We start from the raw sequence: 24,526 nt of genomic DNA, 5'->3' as shown, positions 1-24,526 counted from the left end.
CTCCCCCTCCCACCCCCCTGTTTCTAAATCTCCATGTGTTCTGCATTTCCATGGTTCCCCTCCTGATCTAGCTGTCCTCTTGGTTTGCTTTTGTTTTAGGTGTGGTTGTTAATAACTGTGTGTTTGCTGTCCTTTCACTGTTCATATTTTTCATCTTCTTTTTCTTATATAAGTCCCTTTAGCATTTCATATAATAAGGGCTTGGTGATGATGAACTCCTTGAACTTGACCTTATCTGAGAAGCACTTTATCTGTCCTTCCATTCTAAATGAAAGTTTTGCTGGATAAAGCAATCTTGGCTGTAGGTCTTTGGATTTCATGACTTGGAATACTTCTTTCCAGCCCCTTCTTGCCTGTAAGGTCTCTTTTGAGAAATCCGCTGACAGTCTGATGGGTACTCCTTTGTAGGTGACTGTCCCCTTATCCCTTGCTGCTTCTAGGATTCTCTCCTTCATTTTGGTCTTGGCTAATGTAATTATGATGTGCCTTGGTGTGTTCCTTCTTGGGTCCAACTTCTTTGGCACTCTCTGAGCTTCCTGGATTTCCTGGAAGTCTATTTCCTTTGCCAGACTGGGGAAGTTCTCCTTTATTATTTGTTCAAATACGTTTTCCACTCGTGGCTGTTTCTTTCCCCCTTCTGGTACCCCTATAATCCGGATGTTGGAATGTTTAAAGATGTCCTGGAGGTTCCTAAGCCTCTCCTCATTTTTTTCAATTCTCATTTCTTCATTCCTTTCTGGTGGGATGTTTTGTTCTTCCTTCTAGGCCATTCAATTGATTTGAGTCCCATTTTCCTTTCCATCGCTATTGGTTTCCTGGACATCTCCCTTCATTTCAATTAGTTTAGCCTTCATATGTTCCTCTAATTTGTGACTATGTTCCTCTAATTTGTGACTATAATCTACCAGTTCTGTGAGCATCCTGATAAATAGTGTCTTGAATTGTACTTCTGAGAGGCTGGCAATTTCTCGGTCGCTTAGAGAGTTATTGGCTCTGGGACTTTGAGTTCTTGCACCATCTTTTGGGCTGTTCATGCCTGTTCCATAGCAGGATCAGAGCCCTTAAGTGTTCACTAGAACAGGGCAACTAAGTCGCTGGGTTGTGACTGGGTTGTTGTATGGGGGGGGGCCGTCAAAGAGGGACAATGGCTTCCCGTCTGCCGCCGCGGCCCGGCGCCGCAGCCACCACCGTCACCAGGCCCACGCGTTTCGTTCCACTGCACGTGAGTGTGCCACCGCCGTCAGCCCTCCACCACTGGGTTCGCCCCCTGGGGCCTGCGTGGTCCATCTCACTGTGCGCGAATGTGCGACCGAGGTCAGTCTGCCCCATACCCAGACTGGTTCCAGGCTGCCTGCGCGCCTAGGTCAGGGGATCTGTCCTGCCCGACCCAGCTCCGCTGCTGGCTCCGCCTCTCTTACCATCCCCGTTGAATGGTTGGTAGTTGTCGGACTCCCGTATAATTCCTTTTTCTAGTCTTTGGGTGTGTCCTAGTTCTCCAAACCTTTGTTGTGTTCAAACTTGGTTGTGGGAGAAGGCACAGTGTTTCCACCTATGCCTCCATCTTGGCGGAAGTCCTAGGAACTGTTACTTTGAATCTTTAGGACTCCCATAGACTAATAAACCAAACTCTTTGAACTTCTTTCTGCATCAAACCGTCACATAATTATATATGAATCATATAATTATTCCATTTCCTGGTCTTGTCTCTTTTGTGCAGAATGATTTTGCCTGTTCACTGGGTTTTTCGTTACTCTTTTGGACATATTCATAATGCTGTTCAGGTTCCAGAAACTTCCTGTATTGATAAAATACATATATATTTTTTATTATATTTTGATATTGCACAGTCTGTATTTGAGGATTTTCCTCTGCCTGCCACTGGGCCCACTAGCCATTGAAGGTTAAGCCAAATCTGCAAAAGAACTTACTCTATTTATATGGTATTGTTACCCAAGTAATGTCTGCATTTTGATAATCCCTTTAAGAAAATGTATTGTTACAAACAACAAGTGCTGGAGAGGTTGTGGAGAAAAGCAAACCCTAGTACATTGTTGGTAGGAATGCAGACTGGTGCAGCCACTGTGGAAAACAGTATGGGATTTCCTCAGAAAACTAAAAATGGAACTGCCTTTTGGCTTGGCAATTCCACTGCTGGGATTGTACCCTAAGAATCCTAAAATAACAATGCAAAAGAACCTACGCACCCCAATGTTCATAGCAGCACAATTTACAATCGCCAAGTGCTGGGAGCAACCTAAGTGCCCATCAGTAAATGAGTGGATCAAAAAACTCTGGTACATTTACACAATATAATTCTATGCAGCAGAAAGAAAGAAGGAGCTCTTACCCTTCTCGACAGCATGGATGGAATTGGAGAGCATTATGCTAAGTGAAATAAGCCAGTTGGTGAAAGACAAATACCATAACAATCTCACCTATAAGTGGAACCTTACCAACAACACAAACAAGCAACCAAAATATAACCAGAGACATCGAAATTAAGAACAAACTGACAGACTAGTGGGGAGGGATGAGAGCAATACGGGGAAAAGAAGGAGAAGAGTCGTCAAGGGACATGTATAAAGGACCCATGGACAAAGCCAAAGGGGGGAAGGATGAAGGGTGGGAGGTGGGGGGAGGTGGGGTGGGGGAGAGTGGTGGGGAGAAAATGCAGACAACTGTACTTGAACAATAATAAAAAAAGAAAACGTAATGTGAATAAAACTCCCCTAGAATATTTTTTATGACTGCAGAAAGACAACACAGCAAAAAAGTAATGCAACTTAAATAAGTGGTCTGGTTCATTATCTTTGCTTATTATTAACACAAATACTTATTTTCATTTACAAATGTGAGAAATAGGAGGAAAATTGGCTCCTAGATGAATAAGTCTATCCTCATCCTACCTTATCACTGAAGAATTAAACATCAGCCTAGAGAAAGTGTAAGGCCTATTCATGCATGGAGTTGTTATAAAATAATACAAGCTCTTAGATGGGACGTTCTTTAGTGCAGTGAAGTACAAACAGAAATCAATTTATTAATTACATAGATTTCCATTTCACTGTAGGCTCTCACATTATTTTTAGCAAAGGGAGAAATGTCTTTGAAGTCATCTATATCAACAATTTGGAACAGAATCATCTTAATTCTCTTCAAAAGGCCTGTTTTTGTTATTAGGGTGGCAGCCAGAAAAGAGCTTCTTTTCCAGAATCCCTGAGACCCCCACGGCCTCTGCCACCATAGAAAACATTCTTAAATAACACCAACAGGCTCAGCTGCAAGACAAGCAGCAGACTCGGGGAGAGGGAAAGTTGATGGGCACGCCCAGTTGAATTGCCATAATCGTCCTTGAATCAGAAAATCATCCTTCAAAAGCCAGGAAATGAGCTATTCCAACAGCAGAAAAGCAAACATTTGCAGCAAGAAAAATACAAGGAATAAATAGCACATTCATTTAAAAGGGGAGGGATGTCAACAAAACGTTCTGAGAGAGAAAAATATCTATAATAAACCAAGGTGTAGCAGGTGAGCAGAAAAGCACTGCTGAACCTCCTGGTGGATGAGTCATCGGGGCTGGACCTTGGGGTCAGATACTGTGGCATCAGGAGGCAGAATCACAGGCCCAGGCTCAGCACGTGGCAGCTACGGCTGTCAATCCACCGAGGAAGAGCAGCCACCCACTCCCTCCGGCGGAGAAACATGCCAAGGACACGGGTTGTCCATTTATTTATCCTTGCTGTTACCCCCACACGTGTGAATGATAGTGTGACATTTGGACAAGGGTTCAAAGACAGTGCACGCAGCGGTGTGTACAACAGAAAACAGGACATCACAGGACAACCAGTGGTGTTTGAACACACGGACCCAATAATCAGTGGAACAAAACACACCCAACCTGAGCAGACCGGAAAGTTCTGCTGAAGATTCGGATGTGGTGACAGATAGATGGAGGGCAGGTACACTCAAGGAGACACCAAACCCCCCAAAATCGGATGCTCTTGGGACAAGATCCTTGCTATTAGTCTTTATTTGCTTGCTCTCTGGAAAGCATTTTATTTTGAAAGCTAATCCTGAGGCCAGTAGCATAAGGCACATACAAAGAAATACTTGTCTTAGCACAAAGAGAAATTCTATATTTGGAAATTTTTTTTCAGGGTATTAGCCAGAAGGTCTTTTCATGCAAAGCAAAAGAGAAACGAAAAAATTAGGCAAAGGCCAAAAAGGTGAGGCCCGTGAAGGCAGGCGTGTGTTGCCCTGACATTGAATTTCATGGTGACATAACAAGCAGGCAGGTCCACAGACACCTAACCGAGCCAGGGCATGTCCTCTGTGAGCCCCGCGCTGAGAGGTAGGCTCGCCTGGGCCAAGGCGGTGTTGAGTCTGGTTGGTGGGGAGACCGTTGAAATGCCGCTTCATGACTTGGGCTTTCTGAAAGAAAGGCAGAGCGTTAGGGAGACAGCGGTTAAAGGGAGAAAAGAATGTTTAGCACAATCCTCACTGTTTACCACGCAAGAAAAAGGATGGCCTTTTATTCCATAAGCCATTCTCCTCATTTGTTCCAGGGGCATGAGAGGAAATGAAGTGTTGCTCATGGGAAACCAGACTGGGTTTCCATCTTTCTCTGCATGAGCACACGGCAAATGCCCTAAGGAAGGCCATGTCTTCGGTGTTGAGGGGGTCCCCACTGTGTTTTCACGGAGCGTGAACAGAGAGGCTCAGCTGACAGTCTCGTCCAGGGGAGCCCCTCCAGGAGCGCAACCCCAGCCTCCTGCTCCCTGGTATTTCTCCGGGGGCATCACCTGAGTATCACTGTCAAACACAAACGATGAGGATGTGTTCCTAGTTCCGCCCCCTGCCGCGCTCTCCCTAACCACCACCCACGTGAACTAAGAGACGAGACGGGCGTGTCTTTGGAAGCTGAACGGTTTACTGATCCTGGGGTTGCATGGCCAGGCTGCGTTTCACAGAAGGATCTACTCTTCCCAGGGGTCAGGGGGCGGTGGAGGGAGCCGTCTGTTTCGCTCCTTCCCCGTCAGGCATTCTGACCCCACAACAGCCTTCTGTGGACGGGATTCCAAACCAGAAGCCCCCAGAGAAACTGGCACAAGGCACTGGCCACAGCTGCCATCACCTTTTTTTTTTCAAGTCACCCTGCAAGGCCATCTGGCCGCGCGAAGGGTTCTCTCAGCTGCGCCATTCCACATTCAATATGGTTTTATGATTGCCGTGTTAGGATGGCATGACTCCTAGAGAACTTCGCAATCAGAGTGAATAAAAATGAATTTACACAGTACGTATAAGTCTTTTACTGTGGGGATTTTTTCTTCTTGGTATCAGGATAAAAATCAGCTTATTTTCCTTTCCAACAATTCTTCAGATAAACTTCTGCAAACTAACCTTGCTGATGTTCTTTTTTTTCAAATACAGCTCCCAACCTCTTCCTCAGAAATGGGAACAAAGACACCAGTAAGACTGACGCCAGACTTCTCAATAGTGACAATGGAAAATAAATAAGTAAATGCAATAAAAGGGGTCATGCCTCAAAACTATAGCATTCGGCCTCAAAGTAGAAATGTATGTGCCCGGCACAGGAAGGAGACCGCCTGGGAAAGCGCCCAATGATGGGCTAGCTCGGCCACGCAGTTAAATACATGAGTGGTGAGATGTTCCCGGTCCCATTAACAACTTGTGATGGCTACTCTCACCAGCTCTAAGTTCTCCTCAAAATGTATGAAGCTCCAAGATTGTGTATCAGCTTTTCACGTCTAGGCGTAAGTATGTTATGAGAGGAGGTTCGTGCTACTTAAACTGGGCTTTGGTGCAAAGAGCAGTTACTCATGAGCAGAAATTTCACAAAGCACCGGGATTTCTCTCCTCTTCTCCAAGTGATCCCCCCCCCCAACCGAACGGGCCCTGCGCTTCCCCACAGACCTTATGAGACCTGTGGGGTGGGCAGGGGCTTACTCCCTCCCGCACTTTCGCCCACCTCCCAGGGCCCCTGACTCCCCCAGCCCATGAACCTGTCGTATGTGCGTGTCAGCGGAGGCATGACGTGGACAGGAAGGAGACTTTTTTACATCCTTAATTTTCATTTAAATTTTAAAAAGAATTCTTATAGCACCACAGCAAACTACTGCCTCAACTTTGGGGTCAAATCATTACCAACGTTGACATAAGTACTTGCTATATGACTTGTAAAGTCGGACATTTCCATAACGCTTGGTGTTCTTCAGGTGTCCCCACATTCTCTCCTCTCTGCACGGCCCGCGCTACTTGAGCATTTCCCCCGGGTTCTTGTATCCACTACCGTTAGATACTGTCATTACCTTATGAATATATTTAGGTGGCACTTGCCAAACCTAAGGATTGTACAGTTATTCTTCATGCTCAGTAGAAGTTTAGAACTATGAGGCAGCAAATTCACTTCCCGGATCTCCCTAAAGCAGCACCACTATGTTCCACGGTGTTTCTGCGTGAGTGTTCTGGTTAATACTTAAGAAGCGGGTATGTCACACCAAGCTCTTATCACTAAACATCTAGCAGCAATATCTGTCGTTCATGAATGGCAGCCAGCTCTGTGGTTTTTTGAAGTTACAATTTGTCCCCGCCACTATGAACATCAATTGTCACTCCCTTATAAATATGGAAGTATACGGATCGGCAGAGGGGTCCGTGTACTAGAAGGATGATAACACAACACGGCCTGTGCCTTCACATAACCAAGGTCACGTGGAGAAAGAGGAGAGAATTAAGTACACAGCAGGCTCTTCCTCAGAGGCACACTCCCTCCTAGAATCCACAGGCTGCCATGCCCCAGTGCCCAAGCCCTGGGTCTGACAGAGCCGACCGGCCCTGTGGCTCCAGGAAGGGGCAGCTTCAAGTCTCAGGAAGACAGACAGATAGACTTGAACTAGAAGCCACTTCCATGACCACTGAAATGCGGTATAGAGATCATAAGGTAATAAAAAAGTTTTCGACCCCGGAATTAGGTGACTACCTGGAACAGTTGAAGAAATAAAGCATGGGAAGGCCTAGGAATCTTCTTCTCCTCCTTCTTCTTCTCCTGGTTCTTCCCCCTTTTCAGCTTCCTCTTCCTCTGCTTTGCCTTCTGCCCCCTCCTCGGTTACTTCTCCCGTCTGTTTGTAACAAAAATCACTTTATCACGGAGAAGAGTGAGGGTCAAAGGATACAGTGAGGAATGAAGTGAAAAGTCTCAAATGAGAGTTGAGGGCCTCCCAACCCACACAACCCACCCAACACACACACACCCCACCCAACACGCACACCACACCAACACACACCACAGACCTTACAATAAACATGCCAGCTAGCCCACTAACAGTCTAAATTACATGTTACAGAGGATAAACTTTATTCCTTTATATTTTATCCTTAATAATTTCAACACTGTTTTCTAATATTTCTTTTAATGCTTTAATTATACTTTTAAGTCTTAATTTCTAATACTTTCATATTCTTAATTCTTACCCTTTTATCCTGGTTCTTTCACATTTTAGTTCTTATTCTACTTTTATTCATTTAAGACATTTTCTCCTTAAATGCACTATTTTACTGAATGTATATGTTCATGTTTCTAAGTTTAATTCTTTTTTAAGATTTTATTTATTTACTTTTAGAGAGGAGGGAGGGAAAAAGAGAGGGAGAAAAACATCAATGTGTGGTTGCCTCTTCAGTGCCCCCTTCTGGGGACCTGGTGGGCAACCCAAGCATGTGCCCTGACCAGGAATTGAACCAGTGACCTTTTGATTCACAGGCTGGTGCTCGATCCACTGAGCCACACCAGCCAGGGCTAATGTTAATTCTTTTTTGTCCTTGGCCATAGGAGGAAGCCTACAACCTGAACAAGGAATTGGAGACTCCTGCATGTCCACATGATCTCCCACCCCTTCTCCCTATTGGAAGCCTCTGGGGCTCAGCCCTCTCAGACGCCCAGAAGGCCTGCCAGCCTGGGAGGGTCTTAGTCACCAGCTGAGGGAGGCAGGCTTTTTGAGGTTCGAAATCACCAGGCGATTCTAATGCCTGCCCATTGTTCTATAGTGGGTGAGAACCAATAATTTTAGTTGAGGAGGCAGGTTAAAAAATTCTCCCCAAGTCAGTAATGTTCTCCCTGGATAGATGCCTGCCAGAAATTGTGGGACCAGATGGTTCGCTGAGGTCACATAGCTTCCGGACACTTAATGATGAGCTACATGTTTGAAATTCACGGCGTCTGAGGTGCCCGCCTCTGCTGCTGTCCTGACATCTGGTAATATTGGGAAGACCTGAAATGGCCTAACTATTGGTCCCCTCCCACTCGCTCCGGCAGATGAGGTCTCCTAGCCAAGCAACCCTCCCCATCACAGGGACCGGGCATGGTATCTGCATCTCCCCGTTTGAAATGTACAAACAGGCCAATCACATCCTCCATGAGAACCCGGCACACCCCATCCTCTTGATATGACAGAGCCCTGCTCTGACCCCCTGATGGTTCACACCAATCCAAGTGCCACCCCTGCATGGCCCTGCACTGCACAGCATCCTCCGCCCATGACTCACAAACCACTGTCCAGCCCATCTGTCTGGTGTCAGGTGCATCAGCCAGCCCTGGGAAGGGAAGGACGGCACGGTGAACAGGAGGCGGTCGTAACAGCAGCACGGGGCACCGTGCAAGCTGCATGAACTTCACTGTTCAAAGTGGGGAGGGGAGGAAGGATGGAGAAGAAATCTCCACCTAATGACCAGGCCCGGCCCAGCCTGGCTTCACTGGCGACACCTTCACCACCAGAGGCTCAGAGAAAGGACCAGCGCCAAGCCCTGGTTCCCAGCCACCTCCCTTGGAGACATTTATCTCCGACTCGTTAAACTTCCCTTCTCAGCAGGGAAAGGAGGATTTTCTGGGAGCGTGGGTTGCATCAGCCTCTTTATATCGTGAAGAACAAAGAGAACGTGGCTAAAGCTACAGTCTCTCCCTACAAAAGCCTGTGCTTTTTATAAGTACAGCTATCAAATCTGCTTCTGTACCTCCTCCGATGCTCCCTCCCTCTTCCTCCTTAGGTCCATAAACCGAAATTAAAGAAGAAACATCAACTGGCATGAGTTTGAAGTTGAATCTACATATTAAGCAAACTACAATAAAATATATGTTCAGCAAAATGAAAGAAAATAATTTATGTATAAAACAGAAATAGCAAAGGTATGAGAACTAAGCAATACGTACTTGTTTCATGCATTATAGGTTCAAACCCTTGGAATACTAGGAGATTAAGACACCTTTATGTCACTCATACACCTGAGAAAATAGAATTATTAATACTGCTTAATTATATGTTTAATTCTATCTTTATGTCCAATGCATATTGCAGATCTATAGAGCTACCTAGTAAATTTCCGTAGATCACCATATATGTAAGCAGTTAAAAAACTGGAACAAAACTGTGTCTTGTCTGCCTTTGTGTCCTTATAAGTGTGCCTTTCAACAACTTGGAACCAAAGAATAAAAGTAGGTCGAACACTCCTCCTCCATCAGACAAAGACTGCCATTTCTGAACCAGGGACTCCTCACACACTGACTTCCAGTTAAGGAGAGACGCTTGCCAGGTGAGGGAGGAGAGGCCATCACAGGCCCAGACAGGCCCCCACTCGGTCAGCGCACTGGGATCTCTCTCTTTTTTTTTAACTAAGTGAGGGGAGGGGTGGCAGTGATGTTTATTTTTATTTTTCAATTATAGTTGACAGTCAATAGTATTTTTATTAGTGTCAGGTGTACAGCGTAGTGATTAGACATTTATATAATTTACAAACTGATCCCTGATAAGTCTAGTACCCACTGGGTATCACAAATAGCTATCACAGTATTACTGGCTACGTTCTCCGTGGAATTTCTATTGTTTTTCTCAGATCAAAGGAATAGAACCAAGACATACCAGCTAAAAATGCAAGAAAGTAAGAGCCTTCCCATCCCTTCCCAAAATGGCCCTGTGCTCCACCTCCCTGGGGCCAGAACACTATGGTTGCTTTCAGTAAGGGAAGCGGTCCCCCAAAATCCCTCAGCCTCTCTGCTCGGGCAGTGTGCTCACGGTGTCTTGGACTGAGGAAGCAAAAGCCCATGTAGCCGTGGGCATCCTCTCACTCGCTTCCTTCTCTGTACAGAGAAGGACAGATTTAAATAATTTGCCAGTGGTCACAGAGCAAGCAAGCAAGCAACCCAGCTGAAACTTACTTCAAGGCTCCTGCTTCCTAAATCAGAGCTCTCCGTACCCCCCCGGCTGCCTCTCAAGATCAGTCACAGAACAGGCAAAACTGTGGAATGCGAGTCATGGAGAACCCACCACCCTGTCGCAACCCCCAGCCCAGCCTTCTGTTCTTGGCAAGTTTCAAGAACCATACTCTCAGGCTTTTGAAGACTGGCATGGAAAATGCAGAACCCGAAAGCCCCCATGCAGCTGGCCAAGGCTGCTGAGTCAGCCCTAGCACGGGACTGCCCCTGTGTTAAACACCACCGACAGCGTGCAAGTTTCACCACCAAAAGAATGTCCAGGAAAAGAGAGCCCTGCACTGGTTAGAAAATCTGGAGGTTGGTTCTCAGTGATGCACTGACTTAACCTCTTTGTTTTTTTAAACTCATTTTTAGAGTGAGGAAAAGGGAGGGAGAAAGAGAGGGAGAGAAACGCCAATGTATGGTTGCCTCTCACATGCCCCTACTGGGGGCCTGGCCCACAACCCAGGCATGTGCCCTGACTGGGAATTGAACCAGCAACCTTTCAATTCACAGGCTGGTGCTCAATCCTCAGAGCCACTGCAGCCAGGGCATGACTTAGCCTCTTTAATATTGCCTAATTCTGCCCATGCCTTGGCCCTCCTATCCTGTGTTACTTTGCCTCCAGTCTTCCCTATCTTCAACCTATTCTCCACATAGTAGCCAGACATACTGTTCTAAAAAACAACAGATGTTGCCATGACAACAAAGAACAACAAAACTTCCACCTTTTTCAAGATATACCCATCATCCTCAGAATGGCTGGAAGGCCACCACCATCGGGCCCCCTGTTACCCATCTAGGCTCAACCGTCACCCTCTTTGTCTCAGCCACACGGCCAACATGCCATATTCTCATGTCAGCCACACCTTCCAGGATGCTGCCTTAAATGACGTTTTCAAGGAGGATGTTCCTGGCCCCGAAGGCTGAGTTAGGGGTCCCCCACATTGCTCCCATAGTCATCATCTCTTATCTGTCTCCTTGACTAGTCTGAGTACTCCTTGAGGCGTGACCTGTATTGCACTCATTTGGGGTATTTTTCCTTCTTACTGGATGGATTGGGGTGATACTGGTTAACAAAATTACACGGTTTCAGGTGTGCAAATCCCACACATCTGGGATTTGCGGGACCCAGCCACTGTCTGCAACCAAGGGGTGAGCTCAGTCCGCGTGTTACCTGGGTAAGGCAGCATGGAAAGTCAGCAACGAACTCTTTCGATCTCAGAGAACATTGTCTTCTTATCCACATATCAAATGAAAATTCACAACATGCACCACTGAATTACCAACTCTGTGAGTTTTACATTTTTCTTTTTTTTAATTTATTTATTTATTTAATATATTTTATTGATTATACCATTACAGTTGTTCTATTCCCTTCATTCCCCTCCACCTGCACACTCCTTCCCCGACTATTCTCCCCCCCTTAGTTTATAACCACGCGTCTCAATTTCTTTAGATTCTATATTTCCCCCACTATTCTTGCCCTCCCCCCTATCTATTTTCTACCTACCATCTATGCTATTTTCTGTGCCTTCTCCCCCCTTCTCCTCCTCCCACCCCCCTGTTTCTAACCCTCCATGTGTTCTTCATTTCTATGGTTCCACTCCTGATCTAGCTGTCCTCTTGGTTTGCTTTTGTTTTAGGTGTGGTTGTTAATAACTGTGTGTTTGCTGTCCTTTCACTGTTCATATTTTTCATCTTCTTTTTCTTATATAAGTCCCTTTAGCATTTCATATAATAAGGGCTTGGTGATGATGAACTCCTTGAACTTGACCTTATCTGAGAAGCACTTTATCTGTCCTTCCATTCTAAATGAAAGTTTTGCTGCATAAAGCAATGTTGGCTGTAGGTCTTTGGATTTCATGACTTGGAATACTTCTTTCCAGCCCCTTCTTGCCTGTAAGGTCTCTTTTGAGAAATCAGCTGACAGTCTGATGGGTACTCCTTTGTAGGTGACTGTCCCCTTATCCCTTGCTGCTTCTAGGATTCTCTCCTTCATTTTGGTCTTGGCTAATGTAATTATGATGTGCCTTGGTGTGTTCCTTCTTGGGTCCAACTTCTTTGGGACTCTCTGAGCTTCCTGGACTTCATGGAAGTCTATTTCCTTTGCCAGACTGGGGGAGTTCTCCTCATTATTTGTTCAAATACGTTTTCCACTCATGGCTGTTTCTTTCCCCCTTCTGGTACCCCTATAATCCGGATGTTGGAACGTTTAAAGATGTCCTGGAGGTTCCTAAGCCTCTCCTCATTTTTTTGAATTCTCATTTCTTCATTCCTTTCTGGTGGGATGTTTCGTTCTTCCTTCTGGTCCATTCCATTGATTTGAGTCCCAGTTTCCTTTCCATCGCTATTGGTTTCCTGGACATCTCCCTTCATTTCAATTAGTTTAGCCTTCATATGTTCCTCTAATTTGTGACTGTACTTACCAATTCTGTGAGCATCCTGATAAATCGTGTCTTAAATTGGGCTTCTGAGAGGCTGGCAATTTCTCGGTCACTTAGAGTTATTGGCTCTGGGACTTTGAGTTCTTCTTGCACCATCTTTTGGGCTGTTCGTGCCTGTTAAGTAGCAGGATCAGAGCCCTAGGTTTTCACCAGAGCAGGGCAACTCAGTCGCTGGGTTGTGACGTTGTATGTGGGGGCGGGGTCAAAGAGGGATAATGGCTTCCGCCTGCTGCCCCGACCCCCACCGGCACCACAGCCACCACCGTCACCAGGCCCACGCGTTTCGTTCCACTGCACACGAGTGTGCCACCGCTGTCAGCCCTCCACCACTGGGTTCGCCCCCTGGGGCCTGCGTGGTCCGTCTCACTGCGCGCGAATGTGCAACCGAGGTCAGTCTGCTCCACACCCCAACTAGTTCCAGGCTGCCTGCGCTCCTAGGTCTGTCCTGCCCGACCCAGCTCCGCTGCTGGCTCCGCCTCTCTTACCGTCCTCGTTGAACGGTTCGTAGCTGTCGGACTTCCGTATAATTCCTTTTTCTGGTCTTTGGGTGTGTCTTAGTTCTCCAAAACTTTTGTTGTATTCAAACTTGGTTGTGGGAGAAGGCACAGTGTTTCCACCTATGCCTCCATCTTGGCGGAAGTCCGAGTTTTACATTTTTCTACATCCAAGTATTTGTACTGACAGTACTCAGCTGAAACAAGTGAATTAAGAAGAGATACACTATCAAAAATGGGTCATCCTTAGAGCTAGCCCAGAGCGTAGACGGGGGTCTCACAGGCTGGCTAGCAGCCATTATCACAGGACAGGAACTGTGGAGTCTTCATCAATACCTGAACTGACCTTAATTTCCTGAAGGAGACATTAAACAGAGAAAGCAATTGCTCGGAGAATTTTCAGAAATGCCCGGGTCAAGCAAGCTCTGAAGAACCTTCTATCTGACCATCACCAGCTCCATCAGAGCCCACGCTCTAGAGGCAGGGACTGTGTGTCATGGCCCAGGCCCAGTCCCTGGAACTGCACCTGGCAGGGGGCAGCACCATCTGTCAACACAGCACTGGATGCATGCACTTAGGTAGCCCCTGCTGTCTCAAATCCCTCTCGGGAGGAGGTGGGATAGATGGACTAAACACTTAAATGTCCATCCTTAGCTCACAGAACTGCAAAACATCAGAATCAGGCAGATCCTTACCAATATACAATGACTGGATTGACTTTTATGGTTGGCAGATAATGATGTTGCCAAAAAGGAACTTTTTAAAAGTATTATGCTCAGCAGATAATTATAGTGACAAAAAGGTTTTTTTTAATAACTATAATCAACCTGGCTGGTGTAGCTCAGTGGATTGAGCACAGGCTGCAAACCCAAGTGCCATCAGTTCAATTCCCAGTCAGGGCACATGCCTGGGTTGTGGGTGAGGTCCCCAGTAGGGGACACGTGAAAGGCAACCACACACTGATATTTCCCTCCCTCTCTTTGTCCTTCCCTTCCCCTCTCTCTATAAATAAATAAATAAAATCTTAAAAATTAATTAATTAATTAAAATAATTATAATCACATGGTCAAACTCTTGCAAAATTTCAGGACAGGGTATAACCATTCCCTTAACAAAGCTACAACTTTCAATTCTTTCACTGTGTTGCTCTTCGAAGAAAGCCAGTTGGGGGAGCCTCAGAAGTGGGCACTTGGCCAGGGAAGCAGGCTGCCAAGGCGGTATGAGGCCAGCAGTAAGAACAGGTGTCATCTGTGGTGAGGGCCAGGCCAGGCCGGTTAGGACAGGTGGCAGGGGTGGAAGAAAGCTGAGAGCTGGCCAGGAGTCACCTGAGCAGGGCAGCTGGCTCAGAGCAGTGGCAAGGCCTGAGTTCTCCCCATGGGCAGGCACCATGGGAGCCAGACATGGGAGCTGCCCAAGGACCTCCACCAGTGTCTGCCTCCTGCAGAAGCCACTTTCCTCCCAACTGGTTTTGGAGGAACAAGTGGGGTGACTTACAAACCATAATCGGGCCAAGGTCTTAAAACACTTTGGAGAGGACGTGATCTGGCAGAGAACACAACTTAAAATCAATGCAAACCAAACACAAACATGAACCAGCCTCAATATTTCCAGGGTTTTGTAACATCCTCACCATGGCCCAGTCTGCAGTCCCTCTGAGAGAGTGCCCCAGAGTTGAGGAGACCTGTCGCTTTCTTCCTTCCCTCTTCAGGTACCATCCACGAGCTCCCAGCTGCCCCTTAGCCCCTCATTGCTCCCTGGGCCCTCACAGAGCGTCCCTCCCCAGCAGGTCTGCAGCTACAGACCACATCTCCCTCAGCATCAGTCAAGGGTCTCTGCAGCATACCCATCCCGCCTCCCAAACGCTGCTCCAACCTGTCAGCAGGCAGTGGCGCACACCCTGGCCCCTTGCGTTTAAGAACCTTGGGGACTTGGACAGGAAGTCAGGGGAGATCCACGTCATTAAAGGTTTGTCTCTGTTTCTGGTCTTTTCCACTGATATAGCATTCTCAGGTGAATATCTCTCCCCATCCAAAGGGCATTGTTTGAGTGCACACGTGTGCACAGAGTGGGCACGCACAACTGTTGAGATGAGACGGACAAGCCTGTGCCTCGGACACTGACTCAGGGGTGCGTCACTCAGCCTGACACTGCCAGCTCCCACGGGAGTTGGCACCATCATGCACTTGAAAATGGTTCTTAATACACAAGTGACAGATTTAAAAAGTGGTGAACGCTGTACAAGGACTCTAGTCTACTTAACAGAGAAGCAGCAATGACGCATTCCTGGCTCCAATGTCACACTGCAGCCACGTACCATACAATGCCACCCGTGGGGGATGCCAGGGGCAGGGCACACAGACCTGTGCTATGTCCCTGTGAGTCCATAATTATTTTAGAATAAAAGGTTAAAATGCATTTGTATTCCTTTTCATAGAGTGGCTGAATACCACGCTACAGTTTCTTGTTTTGTTCTCCCTACTACACAAAACTGCAGGGCCAGAGTCGACTTGCCGCCGTCCCCACCACGCTGCAAGAAAATAGACACACATTTGTCCTGGTTCTCAGCCCCCAGGGAAGAAGTTACAGGCCTTGCCGTTCAAACCCCTGGGCTAATCGAAGTGATGAAGCTACATGGTTCCTGAAAAAGAGCCTGGAGCTTAGGGCTTAGAGTCAGGAAATGGAAGCAGCCAGAGAGAAGACAAAGAGGACAGGGGAGGTGGCCTTCCAGGAGGGGTGCCACCCGGGTCCTGCCTGCACACAGAAGCAGAGCCAGGGACCCCGGGGCACTCGGGTGGCCCTGGGCTCTCTGCACTGGACCAGTGCTCAACAGCTAGGGCAGGCAGCCAGAAAGGCACACCACAACGTGACCACCACGGACAAAGTAGCAGAGCCCTCTCCTCTTCCAGTCACTGCCCGAGACACAGGATGACCCTGAGACCCTGGGGAGCAGAGGGTCCCCAAAACACTGCCCCCCGGCTGAACTTCCTGACAGCCGTGAGGGGAGGCCCAGCCGATGACATGGAGGGAAATAGTGGAAGCTGCCACTCAAGCACACGAGGCTCAGGAACCAGATCCAGACCCACTGAGCCACAATCCTCCTGGCGCTCACGGAGTGCTGGGAGAAACAGGAAGCCGGGGGCGGGGGAGACAGCCGTGTACACACAACGGGCCAGGAGGAGAAAAAAACTTAAGAATCCGTGCAATCTCCTAAGGGCTCAACAAAGCCCTAGATTTTACCTAAAAGACGTGGCTTTTTCTGGGTTGTAATGTCTAGAAGAACCTACCAGGATGCGTCTAGTACTTTGAAGATCAATGTTAAAAAGGTGAAACACTGGCCTTTCGGGCACAGGAGCACGGCCTTTCTGTCGAGTACAAATACGCCCGTCTGAGCCTGGGAGCCTTGTGGGGAAGGTGTGACGACAGCCAGATGGCCGTCCTGGCCTCACGTCTGGGGACAGACCCCAGGCCACAGGAACCGACGGCGGGCTCTGAGAGCGCAAAATGCAGCCTCCAAACACCAGATGGCTTTTGCCTCTGTTTTGTATTTCAATGAATTTCCCTCGGTACTCAATTCCAAAGACAATGATGATGTTATGATGTCACTTTTAATCTGTTTATTGACAAAGTATGGGGTTGTTTTTGTTATTTAACTGAATTAAAGTCAGTCAAAGAGCATGAATCACTTATCAAATGAGGGAAAAGTCAGCATCTGTCTTTTTTGAAATAGCATTAAAAAGTTAAAAAGTGAGTTTGATAATGTCATGTGAAGAGCATCTTCATCTAAAATTTTAAAACTGTCTTCTCCTTTGTCTCTTTTTTCATCTCAGCCCACGCAAAGTAACAAAAATGATTTTTAAAGTTCCATGTATCACAAGTCACAAGGCTACAATTCACTTGGGCTCAGAGAGAACCCGCACACTGGATGGCTTATCGCACCCCTGCCCCAGCCTGGCCCAGGGGCTGAGGGGCGGGTCTGACCACACAAATGCCACCTCCCTCCTGGCCTCCTGGGAGAGAGGGATTGGGCGCACCGTTCCTATCTTTGTCTCTGTGTCTTAAAAGAAGCAACCTGGATCTTGACATATATAAATCAATAATACTCTAAATGCATGAAGCAATTCACGCCAAGTTCAGATTATATGAACAGATTTTTAAATTATAAGATGATGAAACTGTCCCTATATTTTATTTCATTTTATTATTTCTGAATGATATAGGCTGCCATGAAACCCCATTTAACTTCTAGGTCGAAATTAAAGATTTCACCTTTCTTCAAAATAAAAAAGGAACTTCAAAGGGCCTTAAATTATGCATATTTTGAAACAGCAATGAGTTTACTGCCTTAGGCCCTCCCGGACTTAAATTCCTTTAGACAAAGATGGACGGATGCCCACGCCCCAAACCCCCACTTTCATAGCAAGGTGGCCGGTCTCGATGCCCTTCCTAGTCCCGCAGCCCACGTGCTGGGAACAGGGGTCCACCCCCCACACCGCTTTGAAATCAGTGACTGGTAAAAGAGCACACCATCGGGGTTCAGTAAACAGTCTTTGCTGCGGCCGCACTGGTGCAGAAGCCCACCGACACTCTGCCTGGGGGAGGCTCAGCCCAATGCCCACAGCCCGACCTCTTCAAGCTCCCTCTGCACCTGGGTCCCCCCTTACCTGCCTTCCCAGCCACATTCTTAGAATTCTTGGATTAAGCAGTCCATCTGGTCCCCCATTATCTAGCTTGGTGCTTCTAGAACCAGTCTTCTCCCCCTCCTCACGTTCCCCCACCCTCTGTCCTATGGCTCCTGAATTGGAACCCCCCTCAATTGGAACAGGCCTCAGATCCTCTGAGAGCTACCATTCTCTGATTCGATTTTAACTGATATCGGTTCCGCTCCCCAGGGGCCCCCTTTCTAATCTCAGCTCCCACTGGCTCCCCACACAACAGCCTGCGCTGTGTGTCCCCAACAGGCAGTGCTCTTGGTGGATGTATGCTGGGAGCCTGTCATTACTTGTGACCAAGGAGTAAGGTCCCTGTTCTATAAAGAACGAAAATTCAACCTAACCCTAACAGCACAATGACAAGCCAATAAAGTCTTGTCTAGACAGCCCCTCCAGGCCTGGGTTCAGGTCCTTCCTCGGGCTTCCCTTTAGCCCTGCACCCACCTCCAGCCCAGCAGTTAACACATCAGACGAAAACGACCCACTTGCTCCCTGGCTAAACCCCTGGCTCCCTCCTTCCATCCTCACGCTGTGCCCAAGAAGATCCCTGGCAGCCGGGAGGAGCTCCGTGAATGTTTGGTGAACAGAACTGAGCCCCTGAAATCACGGTGAGAAAAGCCAGCACTCACATTCTCTCGGGATTCAGCCGGGTTGTCCTCATCCTCCTTGCCCTCTTCTTGTGCCTCATTTTCACCACTTTCTCCAGCCGTCTCTGTCCCCTGGTCATAAAGGAAACCCGCTGTGTCACTCGTCTGAGATAAGCATCCCAGGAAATGCCAGGCCACAAGTGCCGTGGTGTCTTCACCACGATGTGCACCGTAAAAACAAAGCAATCATAGACCTCCTATTCATTAGGTCACTTAGCTACTAGAGGCACGATGGTCACCCTTTGTCACCTCCTGGCACACAAAAACTAATTAATAAAATTCTGCACACACCAAAAAGTATATTATACTTCTTGCCAATCCGATTTTAAAAACTAGGTACAATTTTGATTTATTCGCACCAGATGGCTATTGTTGTGCTGCTGTTGTCACTTTTTTATGTGACAATGTAAGGGAAAGGAGGTCAGTGTCCCTGACCAAATAGTCAGGTATCACCTGTTTTAAAAACCCTCGCGTCCCCCAGTGTGCCACCGCATACCGGGTGACAATTTCTGTACTAGAGTATAGGGTCACCACCCATCAAAACTGAGGACTGGCGCTCTTGGTGAAATTCAACAGATCTGATTCATGAGCACCGTAGAGTCATACACTGTCGAGTGAGGAGTTTCAATTTGCCTATTTAAGGCTTATGAAGAGGATGCCAAAGGATTCAATATCTAGGCAAGGTTTGTTTTCTGTTGTTCCTGTGGGAGGGAGGCTTTATAATTTTAGAGATTTAAAAAGATTAGATAGGTGATAGATAGATAGATAGACAGACAGACAGAGCTAGTGGATGGATGGATGGATGGATGGATGGATGGAAGGAAGGAAGGAAAGGAAAGAGGAAAGATCGATGGATGGGTGGGTGGGTGGGTGGATAGATGGATGATAACACAGAATGACAGATGGTAGATAAGGTGGGCAGACGGACACAGATATAGAAGGATTAGGACCAAGCTGACATTCTGCGGAAACTGGTCTGCAGAAAGGTGGTTCGAGGTACCAACGCTTACCTCCGCAGTGCTCAGCGCCTCTCCCTCGACGTCGCCATTGGGGAGGGAAGGCTCTCCCTCAGTCAGCTTTGTCTCCTGCGTCATATAAATTGAAAATGTTTCAGAGTATTTTTGAGGGTAATAGCTTGCATTTGAACATCATTTGACTAGGCAAGTTTTTTTGCCTTTATCTCTCATTTTCTCTGCACAACACCGTGACCTCAGTATGGAGGACAGTCACCACCACTTACTCCACAGGGACAAGAAGGTGAAGGCAGAAAACATCAATTACAAGTCAGAGTAAGGGCTGGGTCTGTACCTCCTGCTTTATGCTCTTTTGATTAACACAGCTATATACTGGGAGTAGGGTGTGAAACAATCTTTTGCTTATTATTTGATGGTTTGTAGTATCAGTTTTATTGTCACTTGAATATGGAGTTACTTTAAATGGTGTATATTTGCTTCTCAAATTTTTATGATGTTTCCCTCTCAGATTGTAAGTCTATATATGGGATAAGCATGCAGTCTGCTAAAACATCCCTTTTTGAAATTTATGAAGGTTTTCTGTGACCAAGTATATGACAGCTTTGGAAACTGTTCAATAAGTAAAAGAGGAAAATACATTCTATTAAATCTATCTATTATTATTCTTGTGTGTATATGTATATGTTTAGTAGAACATGTCTATTAAATTAAGTTTGTTCATTATATTTGTATACATGTTTAAAATAGCTCCAGATACCATTTTCTATTATGTAATACCCCTTTTCCCTAGTTAATGCCTTTGGCTTGGAATTCCTCTTTATCTGATATTATTAATTCTACTCCAGCTTCCTTTTTGTTTCTATAGTCCTGTTGTAGTCTCGTCCTTTCCTTTCCATTTCTATTTGAATGACTGTTTTATTGCACCGTTACCAATGATGTGTGGCTCAGTCCTTGTTAAAACCCAACCTCACTGACAATACCACCTGCAAAACAGCCATGAAGTCCCCTCTAGGACCCAGTCCTCCAACACACGGTGGCTCTGAACTCGGGACAAGACATTTTTAAATGAAAATTTTTAAAAAACATTTTTAAAATATATTTTATTGATTATACCATTACAGTTGTTCTATTCCCCCCTTCATTCCCCTCCACCCGCACACTCCCTCCCCCACCATTCTCCCCCCCCCTTAGTTTATAACCACGTGTCTCAAGTTCTTTAGATTCTATATTTCCCCCACTGTTCTTGCCCTCCCCCCATCTATTTTCTACCTACTGTCTATGCTATTTTCTGTACCTTCTCCCCCCTTCTCCTCCTCCCACTCCCCTGTTGCTAACCCTCCATGTGTTCTTCATTTCTATGGTTCTGCTCCTGATCTAGCTGTCCTCTTGGTTTGCTTTTCTTTTAGGTGTGGTTGTTAATAACTGTGAGTTTGCTGTCCTTTCACTGTTCATATTTTTATCTTCTTTTTCTTAGATAAGTCCCTTTAACATTTCATATAATAAGGGCTTGGTGATGATGAACTCTTTGAATTTGATCTTATCTGAGAAGCACTTTATCTGTCCTTCCATTCTAAATGAAAGCTTTGCTGGATAGAGCAATCTTGGCTGTAGGTCTTTGGATTTCAGGACTTGGAATCCTTTTTTCCAGCCCCTTCTTGCCAGTAAGGTCTCTTTTGAGAAATCCGCTGACAGTCTGATGGGAACTCCTTTGTAGGTGACTGTCCCCTTATCTCTTGCTGCTTCTAGGATTCTCTCCTTCATTTTAATCTTGGCTAATGTAATTATCATGTGCCTTGGTGTGTTCCTTCTTGGGTCCAACTTCTTTGGCACTCTGAGCTTCTTGGACTTCCTGGAAGACGATTTCCTTTGGCAGATTGGGGAAGTTCTCCTTTATTATTTGTTCAAATAACTTTTCCACTCATGGCTGTTCCTCTTCTCCTTCTGGTACCCCTATAATTCGGATGTTGGAACATTTAAAGATGTCCTGGAGGTTCCTGAGCCTCTCCTCATTTTTTTGAATTCTTGTTTCTTCATTCCTTTCTGGTGGGATGTTTCTTCCTTCCTTCTGGTCCACTCCTTTGATTTGAGTCCCAGTTTCCTTTCCATCACTATTGGTTTTCTGTGCCTTTCCCTTCATTTCAATTAGTTTAGCCTTCATATGTTCCTCTAATTTGTGACTAAAATCAACGAGTTCTGTGAGCATCCTGATCACCAGTGTTTTAAACTGTGCATCTGAGAGGTTCCCTATTTCTTTGTCACTTAGAGTTATCGGCTCCGGAGCTTTGAGTTCTTCTTGAGCCATATTTTGGACTGTTCGTGCCTGTTACATATGAGGAGTGGAGCCCTAGGTGTTCACCAGGGCGGGGCCACTCAGTCGCTGGGTTGTGACGCTGTATGTGGGGGCGGGGTCAATGGGGAGCAATGGTGGTCCCCTCTGCTGCCTCCCGCCTGAGGGGCCTGCGCAGTCTGTCTTACTGTGCTAGAATGTGCGACCGCGGTCAGCCCGCCACCTTATGCCCTCACTGGGTCCACTGCTGGGGCCTGCAGTCCATCTCACTGCTCACTCCTCTGCTGGTTTATCTGCACGCGAATGTGTGACCGCAGTCAGCCTGCCACCCCGCACCCTCACTGGGTCCACCCGACGCTACCCCAGTTGCCTCCACGCCTGGGTCGCCTGGGTCTCGGGATCCTTCCTGCCCGACCCTGCTCCACTACTGGCTCCACCCCTCTTACCGGTCCGGTTGAACGGTTCGTTGTTGTCGGACTTCCATATAGTTCAATTTTCTGTTCTTTGGCTGCATCTTTGTTTACTAAACCTTTGTTGTATTCAAACTTGGTTGTGGGAGAAGGCACACTGTTTCCACCTATGCCTCCATCTTGGCGGAAGTCCAAAAAAAAAACATTTTTAAAAAGGGCAAAACAAGAGGAGAATGGACCAGCACAAGAAGATTCTAGAAGGAGTTGACACTTACAAAAGGAGGATGATTTGCACACCCTAGTTCACAGTGTTCCCAACAGCCAAGAGGTGGAAGGATCCAAAGGTGGTCAAAGAATGAATGGAAAAGCAAAGTACGGTGTATCCATACGATGGAAAGCATCTAATTTGAGGGCCAGAGAGAAACGAGATATTTTTCTAATGAAGAGAGCTTCAGATAAGCATGGAATAACAACACAAGGTTTATCGTACGTGTAAGCAGAAGGCCTGAAGGAGAGGTGACGAATCTCCCATCCATACACAGTCCCCTCGTAATATATATGCTCACAGGTGTCCTTTTTCACATGTCCCCTTCCACACGCCTAGATTTTTCCAAGATAGTTTAAAATTCTTGATTTCATTATTATTACAATAATAACAGTGAAAGTGGTTCTCAACATTAGTAGCATTTTGAATCCACCGGGGAGCTCTCCACCCCCACCCCAGAGTTTAAGGCTTCCTGGATCTGGAGGCAGCCCTTCCATTTTATCATCCTAGCAGCTGACTACCCAGGGGAAGTACACCCAGGGTGGAGGCTGGCTGCCAGTATGCACCCTTCTCCCTGTTCCTCCTGGGGAAGCAGCTCCCAGGGCCTGCCCACCCAGCTCACACTCGCTAATCCGCCCAGGCGGCAGGTACCGCTGCTGCCCACTGCCCACTGCCCACTGCTGCCCGCAGCTGGAATACAGCTCCGGTGGGGTGTGAAGGGCCGGAGAGCCATGCCTGCCTTTGGCCAGTACTGGGACCTTGGCTTCCTTCCTCAAACCAACCATTTTTGCTCTTCATCTTTCAAGGGTTCTTTTCTAGTTTCTGGTCCTCAGGCAGCACCCTCTCTGGTTTTCCCGCACAGTCATGGGCCAAGGGGCTGCAGGGGGAGGAATCGGCACCGTCTCCAACCAGAAGGCCCTCCTGGATCTCTCTCATCATTTGTTCTTTCTGGAACTCCGGTTAGTCACACACCAGGTCTCCTGTGTTGGAGACTGATTCTTGACTCTTGACTTTCCTTCGTGATTCCTCTTTCTCTGTGTTTTGGTTCGTGTTCGAGGTGTTTCCACTGCTGATCCTCTTGAACAGGAGTGTGGGCGTCCATGGTGTCCGTGTTCCCTGCTGTTCATCTCGCAGTTGTAAATGAGGAAATTCCAGAACCTGTTCCCGCTCCAAAGTCATGTCCCTTATGGACCGCTCCCATGTTTTCCCAAGTCTCCCTCTGCTCCCCCCTTCAGGCTCCTTCGCTTGCAGGCATCTGAATCGTCTGTCCTTCCTCCGGCACGTGACTGGAACATGCTGCCTTTATTTAAAAAGTTTTGCCACCACTCAAAAGCACGTCCGAGGGGAGCCCACTAATCGTTTCAGAAAATGAGTATCAGAACTTTTAATCACACGTCATTTGGGGCCAAAAATTGTATTATCCAAACATTACTATCATTGTGTTAGTCACCAGACTTGGATGCACCCTCAAAATCCATCTTCTGCTAGAAGATGCCTTCAGGTCTCTCACAAGATCTGAAATCTCTCTTAAAAAAAAGGATTTTATTTATTTACTTTTAGAGAGAGGGGAAGGGAGAAAGAAAAAGAGGGAAAGAAACATCAATGTGTGGTTGCCTCTGGCACGCCCCCTACTGGGGACCTGGCCTGTAACCCAGGCGTGTGCCCTGACTAGAAATTGAAACAGTGATGCCTTGGTTGACAGGCCAGCACTCGACCCACTGAGCCACACCAGCCAGGGCCTGAAACCTCTTTAGAGCAACGTCGGTATTGCTGCTGTGATGTCAGGACTTCCTGAGGGGGCTCCAGCAAGGACAGCACTCACTGGGACACACAAGTGCTGACACTGAATAGTCAACCCCAACGGCATTCGGTAAATGTCACGCTCTAACGTTGTCATGACTGGACTTATCTCTACCCAGTGGGGGGAGGGGAGATTTCTCTAAGATGTAACTGGGTAGTTTCCACTGGTATCTTAGCAACATTCCCCTAAAATAATGCATCAAAGACACTGACCCTAGTGCTTCAGGGCATTTGA

The 24,526-nt window shown here is 46.9% G+C and overlaps 1 protein-coding gene across 2 annotated transcripts in view; it reads right to left on the bottom strand.

Annotated features, from left to right (window-relative positions):
• Window positions 1–4,015: 4,015 nt before the first annotated feature.
• The window catches only part of SH3BGR (SH3 domain binding glutamate rich protein), a 32,412-nt gene continuing 11,901 nt past the window's right edge, over window positions 4,016–24,526 (bottom strand). The window contains exons 4-8 of one of the 2 annotated variants that reach the window (XM_037042973.1): window positions 19,566–19,640; window positions 18,538–18,627; window positions 9,869–9,871; window positions 7,001–7,139; window positions 4,016–4,431 (exon numbers count right to left, since the gene is read on the bottom strand). In XM_037042973.1, the coding sequence (XP_036898868.1) occupies window positions 7,035–7,139; window positions 9,869–9,871; window positions 18,538–18,627; window positions 19,566–19,640 (273 nt within the window). In that variant the 3' untranslated portion in view covers window positions 4,016–4,431; window positions 7,001–7,034. The remainder of the gene's footprint in view (window positions 4,432–7,000; window positions 7,140–9,868; window positions 9,872–18,537; window positions 18,628–19,565; window positions 19,641–24,526) is intronic. The other variant, XM_037042974.1, reaches the window with a different exon arrangement.

This window comes from Sturnira hondurensis, unplaced genomic scaffold (genome assembly GCF_014824575.4).
Source record: "Sturnira hondurensis isolate 20B ecotype Veracruz unplaced genomic scaffold, ASM1482457v3 Scaffold0003874, whole genome shotgun sequence".
Classification (NCBI taxonomy): domain Eukaryota; kingdom Metazoa; phylum Chordata; class Mammalia; order Chiroptera; family Phyllostomidae; genus Sturnira; species Sturnira hondurensis.
The sequence above is the reverse complement of the archived record's forward strand: the minus strand, read 5'-3'. Positions and strand labels throughout refer to the sequence as shown.